This window comes from Stegastes partitus, unplaced genomic scaffold, assembly GCF_000690725.1.
Source record: "Stegastes partitus isolate 25-593 unplaced genomic scaffold, Stegastes_partitus-1.0.2 Scaffold14, whole genome shotgun sequence".
Taxonomy (NCBI): domain Eukaryota; kingdom Metazoa; phylum Chordata; class Actinopteri; family Pomacentridae; genus Stegastes; species Stegastes partitus.
In genome coordinates this window covers 757521-772620 of record NW_007577745.1, presented here as the reverse complement: position 1 = coordinate 772620, position 15100 = coordinate 757521, and the positions used below count along the sequence as shown (strand labels likewise).

At 46.3% G+C, this 15100-nt stretch overlaps 1 protein-coding gene across 1 annotated transcript in view; it reads left to right on the top strand.

The window, feature by feature from the left end:
• foxj3 (forkhead box J3) overlaps positions 1 to 9946 on the top strand; it is a 70681-nt gene extending 60735 nt beyond the window's left edge. Inside the window, exons 6-12 of the mRNA XM_008289562.1 lie at positions 459 to 587; positions 2541 to 2715; positions 4796 to 5308; positions 5919 to 6020; positions 6572 to 6763; positions 7974 to 8072; positions 8170 to 9946. Coding sequence (XP_008287784.1) covers positions 459 to 587; positions 2541 to 2715; positions 4796 to 5308; positions 5919 to 6020; positions 6572 to 6763; positions 7974 to 8072; positions 8170 to 8282 — 1323 coding nt within the window. The 3' untranslated portion in view covers positions 8283 to 9946. The remainder of the gene's footprint in view (positions 1 to 458; positions 588 to 2540; positions 2716 to 4795; positions 5309 to 5918; positions 6021 to 6571; positions 6764 to 7973; positions 8073 to 8169) is intronic.
• The last annotated feature ends 5154 nt before the right edge of the window (positions 9947 to 15100 follow it).

Genomic DNA, 15100 nt, shown 5'->3' with positions numbered 1-15100 from the left:
GTCAGTGTCTCGGCTGCACTGGAATCCTTTGTTAGCTGTCCCAAACGGATTTGCGCTTGGTGAGCAGATGTGGCTGACATCGCCAGTAGTGTGACCTTTAGTGACGGGAATGTCTCAGCTGTCTCCAGACCCCTCTACACATTCAGATGGAAGCCCTCAGTGGCCGTGGAGGCTGTTGAGCGGCACACCGTGTGTCTCCCACACACACTCAGCCAAATGAAAAACTGCTCTGCTTTCATGACATGTCATTACATGCAGCATACACACATCCAAAGCGTTTCCATTTCTATGTGAAATCGTCTTATTTCATCAGATACCAACATTACCTTTCTTACACATTTTGTCCGAGGAGCGATGACACGCTCTACCTTCCACAGGAGCACACACGGCATTGATAACAGTAATTAGTGTGCGTTTCTGAGAAATGAAAGCTAATGCAGCACATGTATGTGTTTCAGGTGGCGTTATACAACACAGACCAGGAAGGGAGCGATAGTCCAAGAAGCAGCCTTAACAACAGCCTGTCTGATCAGAGTCTGGCCTCTGTCAATCTCAACAGCGTGGGCAGTGTGCACAGCTATACACCGGTAAGAACAAGGACGCGCTTTCAATTGGTTATAACTCTGCAGTGATGAGTGTATTTCAGAGGTCTTTGCTGATCTGAAACCCTGGACTTAATGTGAAATGTGCGCTTAGAAAATCTACCCAAATCCAGCACGCATAAAATAACTTTGAAGAGCAGACACCGAACCGAAAGGACCCCGAGGACGATGACCTCAGCCTGAAGTGACCTGAGGACGGTTAGAGGTTATCTGGTGACTGAAACGGACCCAAAACGAGGGAGAACAGCTGCAGCAGCATGAAGAGCTACAGCAGAGCAGCCTGTAGCTGGAAAGAAAACGGAGCACGATATCTTTCCCTGCACTCACACCTTCCATCTGGTATCGAAAAAATGATGCACCACGCGATGGAAGCTCACAGAGCAGAGTCCTAGCCGACACAGGTAGAGCGAGTGTAGCTTAGCTGTGTCTTGGTTAGGCTGATCTGAATGAACACCTCTGGTTTATTTCCAGCTATTAATCTGCATCGTGCGCTGGTACAATCACAACACAATGAAGGTGCCAGTGCAGCGTTCTGGTTGCCAAATACACTATGCCCCTGCTGCTGTGGGAAGACCGAATAGGGTGGAAGGATGGTATTTTTGGTTTCTAGGTACGCTTCAGCTCGTGACTGTCTCTTACGTTGATATTTATAACAGGATATTTATATATATTTGGTGAAGCTGTTGTTCTTTTTGAGCATTTAGCACTGAAGTCAAATGATAAATTCCTATTTTAGCAACATTTTTCCAGCCCTGGGGGAGCCACAGTCGCTAAAATGAATGAAAATGAACCACTGCCAGACTTAGAAAGTGTACTGTATCCCATATTTCATCTGATCAGAGGGCCCCAGGAGGCTTTCTTCAGAGGAGCCAGCCGCAGACAGTAATAGACCGAGGTTCAGAATGGACATGAGCTGGAGTACAACATCAGGAAGGGGGTTAAGGGAAACAGAGAAAAATGTGCACGCTCCTGGAAGCCAGACAAAGAGAAGCGCTTCTTCTGATGTCCTCCCACCAGAGATGCCCCCTCTTTGGTGTGGTCCTCCTGCATCCTAGAGTGCTCCCTGCTCCAGGCGCTGGGCATCGATCGGCTCAGCCTGATGGATGTGCTCTCTCTCTCTCTCTCGCAGTCAAAGCAGCAGCTCGCAGTAAACACTTTGGCTTTATTATCACCTCTTCGCTCTTACCCAAGCCGGTCTGCGAGCCGTGCACTTCAGCAGCCTGCCCACAAATTGGACGAGGAAGATGTTATGATCAAAAATTGGACGTGACCTCTCTTGTAACGCGGCCCCACAGTGCACGCGGGTCAGCTCCTACTTTGTGAAATAGCAATCGCTGCCCTGGCTGCGGTGCGTCTCGTAGACAGACTGGTTGCTGGAGGGAGCGCTGATTGCTGCCACACACCCAGGGGCAGTGCATAACATTGGCTGCCCACACACATGCATGGATAAAATGGCTGCTTATTTGTACAAGGTATTGCTATTGATTTTGTTTTAAATACATTTTGCTTAGCCACCCGAGTATTGGCTTTGTGTCCATTCCAGTTGCTCTCTTAATGCTGTGCGAGCCGAGGCAGCGAGCGCTGACCTGCTGTTATTGTTTGTGTAATTCTTCTGTATGTGTTGTGTGACGGACACCTTGTCAGACAGAAACGAACACAGTCCCTCCTCAGAACAATCACATGTTTGGCGATACGTCTTCTGGAGCTCATGTGTTTTCTTTCTTTTGTGGCTCCATGACCAGATGAGCGCGGCAGGTATCTGAGAACTGTGTATTATTCATGTGCTTGTTTAAACATCACAGCTCGCTCCTCTTAGCATCGGTAGCCCCGTAGTCTGTGGTCCGCTTGTAGCCCAGCTCCAGCCAGTCTACTTTCACGAATTAAACATTCAACACAGTCGTAATCTGCTCCGTTTTGTGAAACTGTTCGTCTCCCCAGGTGACCAGCCACCCAGAGCCTGTGTCCCAGTCTCTGAGCCTCCAGCAGCCCCCCCAGTCCCAGTACAACATGCCAGACAGGGACAAGCAGCTCCTGTTTTCAGAATTTGAAGATCTCAGTGCCTCCTTCCGCAGCCTTTACAAGTCTGTTTTTGAGCAGTCCTTCAGCCAACAAGGTGAGTGGCCTCACGGGAGCGTCGAGTGGAAACCTAATCGAGAGCCTAAGCTTCACTTATCAAGGAACAGGATGATTCTCACAACGATTTTCCTAATGTGGGTTTGTTCTTAACAGCGAGGACTATGGAGAGTCTTTAGGCACTAATGAGGTTTACTAAGAAGCGAGCAGGTATTGGACAGGCTGACTAGCCCGTAGTGCAGATCTGTGCTGAGGGTGTTCGTGATCTTTTGCCAGAGAAATGCAGAAAAGATCTCGTTTTACATTCAAAAGCCGAGTCTCAGAGTTCATGTCATACATATTTTATTAAAGGATGCAAAGAGATGTTACTGCATTTATTTTATGGTTAATTTCCTGCTTTATATTTTTCACATTACATGAAAGTTATCTGTCTCTCATCACGTTGGAGATGTTTGCTGCGTTTCATCAGCCGAGTGGAGGAGGAGTGTATAGGCAGCGAGTCCTCCGTAAAGCTGCAGGATTTGTAGTTCATTTGTCATAATGATGGGGACTTTGTTTCATATAATGCACGGTGTGGATGGAGCACAGCTTTCCAAAATGATGAGTCCCTGCAGAACAAAAAGCAGTTTTGCTTGTAATCTGATTGACTGATAAACATGGAGCACTTGACAAGTGAGTTACGAGCAAAGTCGACGGAGCTTTCTGTGTATAACCTACTTTCACAAATCAAATGCATTTCATGCTAATGTTTTCAAAGAGTTCCTCTCCTTTAATCTATCATCTATGTTTCATTAGTTGAAAGTTGTTACCTTTTTTATGCGCATAAAAGTGAAATCTCTTAGTCAGACAAGCTCTAGCAATTAAAAAGCGTAAATAATCGAGCTAGAGGATTTCACACTCTGCCGCTGTAGACAGTGAGCTAATTCACTGGCTTTGATAATAGGTAATGAGCTCGCATTATTATTCTGGTGCCGCGTTAATTGCTTTCTGTATTTCCCTAGTTGGACAATGGGCTTTCTGTGCCGATAAGAGATGCACCTTTGTCACCCCTGCAGTGAGTGTTACGTGCCGATTGTGGAGGTGCAGGGCTGGAGTCAGCTCTAAAAGCACTCCAGTGAAATAGGTTTACTGTGCCAAAGCTGTGAAGGACAGGGCCTCTTAAGACCACTCCCCGCCACTCAGATGATTGCAGTTGGGTGTGCAGATGTTCATGCGCCAGTCGTGTCTGTTTAAAAAGCCAGGCAGCAGCGTAGCAGCAGCGGCAGCAGCAGCACGGCGATTTTGTCAAAGACAATCCAGGGCTGTGTAGCTGGAGAGGAGAGACAACGGCAACTCGAGCTCGCCAACCTTAGAATCACAACCGATGGATGCTGAGTCATTCTCTGATACGACAAAATGGCAGCTGGTCTGTCTCAAGTGTAGAACTACTTAAACAAGGGAGGCCCACATCCCATTACTGTAAGATGTTAGGATAGATGACCTCAAGTAGCTGCCCTGCACTTATTCAGCTCATCCTCAAACCACGTGAGTGCGTCTGTGTCGGACTTAATCGTCTCCTCTCCACAGCTGAAGATATTATCATTTAATTTGTCAAATATTTTTAGATGCAGTGATTCCCAGGGCCCAAGGTGACGTCTACAAGTAGCTGTTTCTGTTACAGCGAGTGATCCAAAACCCAAATATATGCAGTTTATAAGAAACTGAGGAAGGAAGCAAACGGTCACACGTGAGAAGTTGGAACGAGTGAATGTTGGCACCTTTGCTTTCAAAATGATCAGCTGATAGACGGATTAAACTATTCTGATTATTTGTTTAAGCTAACCACCGGGCCACTTCCTCGTTCCAGCTCCCTCACTGTGGGTACTGATTTCATTTAAAGCTGATGATTGTTTTTAGCTGTCGGTTAGACGACGCCGAGCATTTGAAGATGTCACTTTGAGCTCCGAAATGTTTTCTGACATTTAATGGAAAAAAAAAACAACAACTCATTAATTAATCAAGAAAGTAATCTGTAGATGTTTGCATAATAATTGTAAGTTGCATCAAAATGTTTGCATAATTTTCTGTGTGTAAGTGACATTTCTTTCCAGCGCTCTGACAGCTCCGTGTTTTGTTTCCAGGTCTGATGGGCATACCGTCAGATTCCTCCCAGCAGACCCACACCTCCTGCTCCTATCAGCACTCCCCCAGTGGCACCATTAGCACTCAGAACAGTCTGTCAAACAACCAACCCAACAGCCACCCCAACAGCCACTCCGCCAACAGTGGCCAAGTGCCCCTGTCCCATCCCGCCCAGGCCCACCCCGGCCACGGCTCCCCCCACGCACAGCACCTCCCGCAGCACGGCGGCCCCCACAACCAACACAACCAACACAGCCAACACGCCCAGCACAGCCAACACAGTCAGCACCCACAGCACCCACAGCACCAACAGCACCCCCAGCACGCTGCGCACCCCCAGCACGGGCAGCACCCATCGCAGCACCCGTCCCACGGCCAGCACCCACAGCAGCACACGCCACACCCCTCCCAACACTCGCAGCACAGCCAGCACCCTGCTCAGCACGGACAGCAGCACCAGAGCCTCTCCCACCAGCCCCATCCTACCCAGCAACAGATGGCCTGCAACACAGGTAAGACCCTCTGTCTGGCGCCGTGCTCCTGTGGACCGGCGTCGCCTCGTGTTCTTGTTCCTCTTCATCCTGTCCATCACACACGTGAACCGGATCGGCCATGACGCGCTCGCCGCTGAATGTGGCTTCACGTCGGTTCTCATTCTGTAGCCATAAAGCACCATTGTTGTTGTTTTAAGTGCTAAACGGTAAATCATCATCTGATTTGTTATATGTGCTGTTGAGAACAAAGCACCACTGGAGCCAGTGACTTCAGCGGCTTTGTGGAGTCGCCTGGCTCCTCCTAGTGGCCGCACCGCAGTACTGCAGCCTGATAAATGTTTTATTTGGTGCTACCTTCTCATTCATTTGACACCACAAGACTGCCTGCACAGCTATAAAAATGTGACCACAATGGAAATGCATCGTCTGACCTTATTGCCTAAATCACAGTAAAAAAAAACAAAACAAACAGTTGCAGCAATTATTGTGCAATGGCCCGTAAATGATGTAATTAGGGATAAATCTGTATTTGTCCCAGGAGTCAACTTGGCACTAGAACCAAATTAGCAGCAGAATCTCGTCTGGTATCTTGTAATGTTACAGATAGTATGCTGTGTGTGTGTTGCAGGTTTACTGTCTGACTGGTACCCAAATCTGGATGCACTGAAAGAAAGCTGTCGTATTGCTAGCAGCTATAACTGGGCCGATGTCGACCTTTCACCTTTCCAAGGTGCGGTTTGGACGCCACAAGCAGATCTCACTGCACTGACAACTGTTTTCTTAGCTGTCCAGCGTAAACATGTTCCAGTGTTCTCCGTCAGGTTTACCTCCATCAGAGGAGAAAAACATTTAAGGCTGATAGTACAGTACTGCCCCAGCTTTTGATTGAGTGCTGAAGTGTTGACACTGTGGAGTTGATTACGAGTTTAATTAAACTGAGCTCTTCAATTAAATAACACTGCCTTCAAGTTTAATTACCAAAACACCGAGCTCAGCAGGTCAGTTTATCCAATTACAGTCTAGGATTGCAAGGTAGGATGTTTTTTAAATATCACCCACTGAAGGTTACTGACATAATGAATATATATTGCAACCAAGTTTTTGCTTCATGTTTGTAAATTAGTTTCTCACGTAATAGATTTCTCTTCTGTGGACAGTCAGCTGGTGCAGATTCATACATTTCATTGTCACGAAAGCATCTTAGCGGTGAGAGCAGCCGTCGCCGGCGCTGACAGTCGCTGTGCTCTTTGTGTGTTTTAATGTGTGTTTTATGCTCCCAAGGATTGAGAGAGAGCATGAGACAAGCAGAGCTGAACAACTGGTCTCTGGAACCCACCCAGATCGCAGACCTCTGCTCATCCATCAACCAGTTCTTTGCCCGCACCGGCGTGATCCAGCCACAGGGGGCAGTGCAGTCTCCTGTCTGCCACGGCTCCATGCACACCAACAAACCCAGCCAGCACCTCAACACAGGTAAACCGCCTCTGCTTTGCCCGAGAATGTCGCTCAGGTCGCATTATGATGGTGGGGGGGGTGTTTAAAGATGGCTGCTGTCTCTTTTAAAACAGTTAAAACAGGTTAAAGTGATAATTACGTGATCAAACAGTCGTCACGTCCTACATCCAGTGTGTCCTGCAGGATTTTGGCCTTTGGCTGTTTGGTTTAATTTAGTTTCTTTCTTTATTGTTTGTCAAAAGTACAGAATATAAATGTGAACTGCAATAATAATAATTATTATTATTATTAGCAGTAGTAGTATTATCATTAGTATTATTTTATGTCTTTACATTATATACTCAGTGAGCTGTTGAATTGCCCCAAGAGGACAAATACAGTTAATTGAATTAAAGAGGGCTGCAGGTGTCTCGGTGGTTAGCACCGTGGCCTCACAGCTAGAAGGTCGCCGGTTGGCGTCCCGGTGAGGACACCCGGGATCTTCCTGCGTGGAGTCTCCATGTTCTCCCCGTGCAGCGTGGGTTCTCTCCGGGTTCTCCGGCTTCCTCCCACAGTCCAGAAACATGCTGAGGTTAATTGGTGATTGTAAATTGTCCGTAGGTGTGAATGTGAGTGTGCTTGGTTGTCTGTCTCTAAGTGTAGCCCTGTGATAGACTGGTTACCTGTCCAGGTGAACCTGCCTTCACCCTGAGTCAGCTGGGATAGGCTCCAGCCCCCCCATGACCCTGGTGAGGATTAAGGTGTAGAGATGAGGGATGATACATTTGTCTACCTTCAGTTCCTTCCTGTGAGGACAAACATATGTCCCGTCCGTTCCCTCCTTTAAAAACATGTTTACTGTTGTTATGAACAGAGTAGGTGGTCCAGTTCAGTGTCTGAATCCTTTTCACTGCCCTGAGGATGCTAAACTATACAGTAAACTCTAAAGAGGAGGCAAAGATGAGAGGAAAACTTGACTAAAATCTTCATCGGGGTGGAAGTCACTCCTGAAACACTATCAGCCAACAGTGTCTCTTATTCACAAGCTGCAGAACTTAGAGATTTATAGATGACTGACTGTTTACAGGAGCCACGGTGCAGCTGTAGCAGCATCACCTTCCACCTGTGTGCCTTTACAACAAGCTCAGAGACTCGCTGTGGTAGAATGAGAGAGTTACAAGGCACAGCCACTGCTCTACACACTGATGATTGATAGAGGTTTAAAATGGAGTTTTGATTGTCTCACCAGGAAATCTCTACATGGACACCAGACAGAGCATGTCCATGATGGGCCCTCCAGGGTATCCCCACATGCCCCCGATGAGCAGTGCAGGACCCACCATGACAGGTAGCAGCTATGCTAACAGCTAATACGTCTTATGCACAAACCCGCTGCATCTTCTATGTCTGAGTAGCAGCTGGCTAAACTCTCTGTGTCTCTGCAGGACATCATGCACAGATGAACCAGCAGCACATGATACCCCCCAGAAACTTCCAGATGCATCGCATGCCAGCCGACGACATCCAGGATGACTTTGACTGGGACTCCATCGTCTAGCCCCCCAGACCTCCTTTTTTTTTTTTTGCAAACAAACGGGAGCGAGGAGAGGAGGTGGAAGCCGGGGGAAGCCAGGCTGAGCTGAAAGGCCGCAGGTGGAGGAGGCCGCTGTGGGTGGGATGCAGAAGAACATTCGACAAGCTTTGGAGAAACACAGACTTCAGAGTCCTGACAATTTTACAAAACATACGTAGAAGATGTTACTTTGAAGACAATCATATTTAGTCGGACATGTCAAAGTGATCGCTTACAGACTTGTCCAGAGACAACACATTCACGTCTAAACCACATGCTCCTCAGCTCCTCAGCTCCTCAGCTCCTCAGCTCCTCAGCTCCTCAGCCAGCCCTCTCCCCAGCCCTAGCGAGCAGCCTTCCAAAGCCCCTCCCCCCCAGACCCCTGCTCCGTAACCGTTATGTGATTTGAGCGACGTGTTCAGCTTGTAATTCTCGTGTTGACATTGGCATCAGCTGCCTCTTGGATGAGTTTATCTCTCTCTTTTTTAAAATTAGGTTTGTTTTTTTTTTGTTTTTTTATTTTCAGAAGCACAGGCCGTCTCTGTGAGTAATGTGATGGTGCTCGTTGGTCACTCTTTGGGAGGACGTGGGCCCCGCTGCGGCTGAATGGGTGGTGAAGTTAGGTTTACACAAACTGAGGTTCTGAACAGGGTGTTAGATGTTTAAGCAGGCTTGATGTTCAACAGAGAGAGATTTAAATGGCCGACCGGTGATCGGGCTCAGACCAGCTGGTGGAGCAGCTTCCTCTCTAAGTTCTCCGTCTCAAGCACTTACAGGTGGATCAGTGTGATGAGCAGAAGATGATCGCAGGGAAGTCGGGCTTTATTTGAATCCATTCAACCCAAAGTAACGTTAGCTTTAGGTTCTCCATGTGCACCGTGTGGCTGATCAGCAGGTTTGGGTGACTATTGGTCGTTAAACAGGATCATTCAGAAACAGTTAATTAATCTGCAACAGAGTCTGACTGAGGAGGTGTTTTTGGCCGATCTGAACTGATTCTTTACCGTTATCTATACCAGCCATTAAATACCAAGGAGCTGCAGCACACCAATGTTAGAGACATGTCTGAGGTCTTTGGAATAATTCTGAATTATCTGATTGGACGTCACAGTTCTTTAAACAAACAAATGAAAGAGTGAAATGTTGGTTGTTGATGTAAACAAGGCCTCAAAGCTCCAACATTGGTTTGGTTCAATGATACGATTTTGACATTTCCGGGGATCTTTCTTCACCTTTCGTAAACAGGAAGCAGCGACCGAGGAGGAAACGGGTCGCTGAGCTCTGTTTAGAAGAACCCGGTGTCTGGTTCTGACTTTGGTTAACGATCAATAGAACTCACACACGTTCTGAACCTTCTCTTTGCAGCGGCCGGGTTCTCACTGCGAGTTTCTCTCGTTTAAAGAACGAGTTGCCTCCAAATTGTGGCGCCGCCGTGCATCACAGGAAGCTCGTGGCGTTTGTCACGTCTGAATGATGGAGATCCGATTCTGTTTCTGAACTGCCCAACGTTTTGTTGTGATAGATAGCGTAAGATTCTGCTCTTATACAATCATAACAGAATGAGAAATGTGACTCATTATACAGTACATACAGTGTGTGTGTGTGTCGGACATATGGTGTGTGTGTGTGAGTGTGTGTGTGTGTGTGAGTGTGTGTGAGTGTGTGTGAGTGTGTGTGAGTGTGTGAGTGTGTGGTTGGGTTTTATTGTAATTTTAGGGCTATGATTGATTGCTGCAATCATCTCTATGCTATCTATGAGCACAAAAGCAGATGCACACAGTGATTAAAGACTAGATTTTGGTGGGAAGGGTTTCTGAAGCACAGACCGGGAGCTGAGTGGTTCTGGAAACCTGTCCTCTGTGTCCTGTAACTAGTGGCTCGTCGATCAGACAGGTGCTGAACTCCAGAGACACTATGTTCAAAAAACCCCAACAAATCAGCCCTTTGCACACCTCCACTTTTTGTTTACTTTTAAAATGCAAAGCACCTCCTGGATCTAGAAGCTAATCGCACATGCTAACTCCGTTCTTCATTCTCTGGCTCATCATTTCACTCACGTCTAGACGTCTGAAGCTTCGTCCACCGCCGAGCAGCTTCTCTCTGCCGATCGGCGTACGGCGCTATGACGCCGTGTGTCACCGTTAAAAGGAATAGTTCTGTATTTTGGGAAATCTCTGAGAGGCTGCTAACCCTCATGTCTGCATGGTTCGTATGAGGCTGGAAACATCTCAACCGTCTCCGTCCAAACATGAACATGTTCTCCACTGATGTGCAGTTTATCTTCTCGTGTTCTTCACCAAACAAACACAGACAGCAGCTGTTTACCTGCAGCAGAGTTTGGTCTAAAGGCCAAAAAAAAGAAAAGAGGATAAAAGTCTTTATCCGTCCTGCTGTGGGGTCCGTTCACTCTGCTGCCACCTGTTTATGAGCCTTCGTTTAGTCCAGTCCAACAGGTTGTCTCCATCAGCTCTCACACGTGTAACGTCAGTCGTAGCTGACGACGTTTCTGTTCAAGTGAAATATGTTTTGATCTGAAATCAATAATGGAGACAACAACATGAGAAATAAGGTGGTTGAAAGTAAGCTGCGACTTGTCGCTCCGACCCTTTCTGTGGTTCTATCGGACGTGAAGCGTTAACCTCAAGCAAAAAACAACAAAACAAACCCCCCGTTACAGTGTTGTCTGAATCAATCAACATGTTTTAAACAGAATGTTTGTGTCCTGCAGTTTCCAGTCTTTGCTTCACCGTCCAGACATGAGCGACGCGTTCATCTCAGCGAAGACGTCCGACATTTTTCAAATTAACCCAAAATTTCTAACGATCTCTTTGAGAAGATCGAGCTGCGAGGGGTCCAGCAGTTCTGGTTTCATACTGGGATGACAATCATGGATCCTTTGGTTTGATGATAACATGTTGTGATTGTGAGAAAAGGCACTTTTGAGTCTCACGTGGTTTTTTATTGGTGACCCATAACTCTGAACCAGAACCAGCCCAGTTTTATACGGAGGTCTTCTGTTCAGCTGTCCAGAGCTGCACTGTGCAGAACAACTGACGACACTGCCGCTCATTTTTAAATACTTTCACTTTGTTTTTAAATCCCTGCCAATCACACGTGTCCACTTCTGCTTCTGTCTCGCCGTGTGTCGTCTGTCTTCGTTTATCGAATGTCTCACCTGTGGATGTCAGCGGTGACTCTGTAAGTGTTGCTCACCTGCCGGGTTTCACAATCAGACAGAACGCTCAGTGAGCTGAGTTCAACCAAATCGGGACTTTTGGGTGAGCGCGGGCCAAAGGACTGCAGATAAAGGAGAGCCGGTGTGTGTTAATGAGGACTCTAAGGACTAGAGAGCGAGCTGCGAGTCCTCGGTGGAGCTCTCCTGCTCTTCCAGGTGAAGACTGAGCACACGTATGAGCACATCGGCCCACAGGGATGGAAGGTCTGAGCACACACGTGTGGCTAAAAGGGAAAAAGGTGACGACAATGACTGGATCACAATCACGGTTTTACATCATGTCTCTGTGAGTGTGTGTGTGTGTTCGAGTGTGTGTGTGTGAGTGTGTGTGCTTGTGGGAGGTTAATTTTTTTTTTTTCCAGATGACAATTTTAAATACCGCTGAACATGTACCTGCCAGAGAGATTATTATTATTATTATTAGGGGATTAAAAAAAGAAAAAAAGATGAAAAAAAGAAGCCTTGTTACAATATGGGAGAGAACTGCCAACATCTACTGCTGATCGGGGCCTGTTTTATTCAGTGCTGGTGTGTTGTTGTGCTTGTACATATGTGTCTTTTCAATCATCCCTTTTTTTCCTCTTGGGGGTGGGGTATCAAGGCAGAGGGTGGGTCTCATCCACGGACGAGAGGAGGGGAAAAGAATAGAGTATTTTGTTATTGTCCAATCAGAGGGTGACAGTATGTATATATCTATATTGTATATATGTGATGAAAACGCGTTGGCTTTTTGTGTGACACTACCTTTTACCTGTACTATGGTTCTACATTCAGTGTTTCAGTGTTGATAATATATATTTGGTTTGTGTTTTATTTTTCAGTTTGTTTTTTTTGATTTCGTCTTTGTCATTTCTTGTAATTTTTTTCTCCTATTTGTCCTTTTTTGTTTTTTTTTTGTCGTTTATTGCACGGTTTATTACTTTTGTTGTCCGATGAGGTGACACAGCTACTCTTTGTATTCGTTTAGTGCTGTAAAATAACTCTCAAGTGTTATTAGAATTGTCGATACCACCGCCCGCCCCACCCCCTTCCCCAATATGCATGAATGGCACTTAAAGAAATAAAATATGGTAACTTCACTGTGGAATAATGTGCTGTTTGAGCTTTCTTACTGGAGACGTAGGCGACTAGGAAATGGAGTTATCATCATCCACAGAGAGCCGACTTGTGTTTATCAGAATCTGAGCAAAAAGGAGAGAAATTCACAGATGATATAAGCAACGAGCATGAAACACATCCCTCCTATTCTCTACGTATGAGCTGCTTCACATGTATATTTTAAAACATACTGGACCCCTCAATCTAAATTGGTTTCCTGCCGTCACCCTCCTTTGTTCTGAACGCTGACCCTCTTCTAGCAGCTCGTCGGCTCCTACAGCCTTTATTGTAACCACGACGAGGTGGTAAATACCAAATATTATTACCTTTAAATAATATAAATACCCACGACTCCCACTTTTAAAAGCACAGAAACTTCTTATCACTGATACAGCCCCTAACACAACCACCGGAGAGTCGTCCACGCCGCCAGCGGTTTAATTTGTGCAGAGGGGAATACGCCCTGTGAACTGATGCGTGGCGAAGTTTAATATTCGTTCGAGCTCTACTTCAGTTAATGGAAGTATTAAAAGCCAGTATATCCTTTCATCAGTTTAAGATAGGGTAAATATTTAATGTGCTGGAGGAGCTGCTGCCTTCACAGAGCAAAGGCCTTTATTTACGTCTCACAAAATGAATCCAGCTCCTGCTGGAAGAACGTACGAGCATCTTTCTCACCGTTACAGGAGGGAACGAGGTTTTTGTGTTGCTTAGAAACAGCCGAGTGGCTCCAGATAACTTCTTCTTAAAACAGGGATTCGCTGGTTTCCTATTTAACTTCTTTCTAGGTGGTGACCGGTGACAGAGGAATGCCTGCTTGTGAAAGACACGCATGTGATCGTATCTCTGGAGGTTCCTCTGGTCCCTCCCTGCAGCTCCATATGGCGTGACACTTCTCAACATGTGTCCACGCTGCACGAGGGCCTCACCCTGCAGGATATTCGTTTTCAGCGGCCCGGCCGAGGCACTGGAGCTATTAGGAGACGCTGAACTCAGACGTAGAAGGACTCTGAGAAGACGGACATGATGTTCAAACGCTGCTCTCTGCTGCTGCTGGTCCTGCTCTTGGACGTCCAGCTGTACTCGGCAGCACCGATACGTAAGACATGCGTTTCCTCTGAACTCTGTTGGTTGTGCTCAGAGCAGATTAATGAATGTGGGGTTCTGATGACAATTAAATGATGCAGAATTACGTCAAAGCTCCTGAAACTATGAGGCTGGTAATAATAGGCAAATGGACCTGAACACAGCTTAGACACAATATTTATAAAAATATAGGACATGAGCACATTGACTGAATTCACTGTTATAATATTTACAGCTAGTTGAGAATCTGCTGAATCAACATTTCATCAGTATTTGTTGATTTATGAACGCATGAATGGACCGACTTGATTCAGAAGATATTATGTTATTATATATTTAGTTTATTTTATATATTACAGAAGTTTGCAGATGTTGTTTAATCAGGACAAAGTCTGATTTTACCGAACAGGCAGCTCATGAGTCTGAAATGCTGCTTTAGATATTTTCTATCTGTGAACAAACTGAGACTAAAACCCCTCAGATGTGATTAACAGCCGCGCTTTTCTCAAAATACTTTCACGGCCGGTTTAAATGTTAGCATGTCAGAGGTTTGGACTAAACTTGGGCTGCTGTAGGACCTCCACGGCGCTGAAGATGGTTCTGACTGTTACGCAATCTGCCATCATTAAATCCGACACCGTTTTTCAGAACAGAACACTGAGCGGACTTTGTGGGAAACGGCTTTGTCAGACTCCAGAGCCTTTAAATCCAGTACGTCACATGTTTGTGATTAAAGTTTTGAACCCAATCAATAAATTCCTCTCTGCAATAATTCTACAGTTTTATTCAGCTTTTGTCCAAAGCGACGTCCATCTGAGAGCAGAAACAGAACCAGCAAGGTTCTGGTCAGGAGGAACCAACCTGGATCAGAGCCATAGAACAAGCTCCAGGGTGATGCTGATTTCTTTCTACTGCAGACAAAGACAAACAGACTGTTTGGCCATTTTTAGAACTTCCAACATAAACGTCCTTCATAAACTGTGACACTGTGTTAATTAAAACATTCTTTCTTTGACTAACTCAGAGTTCTAAACGACCAGTAAATCACTGAGCATCTAACTCCTGTTGCAGCTGCTGACGTGGTTCAGCCTCCTGCTGCTGATCCAGAACCAGGTCCAGAGGAAGTCACACCTGTAGAGGAGGAAGCATCGGTTCAGGAGAAACACATTCCAGCTGCTGGAGGGGAAACAGCTCCGTCTCCCGAGGAACCGCCAGCTGAGGAAGTCATTCCAGTTGTTGAAAAAGAACCAGAACCAGTCCCCGCTGGAGATCCAGATGAAGCCGTATCTCAATCTGAAGCTCCACAGGAGGAACCTGTTCCTGTAGTGGTTGCTTCTGAAGAGGCATCCCTGGATGAAGCTCCAGTGGTTGCTCCAGCAGACAG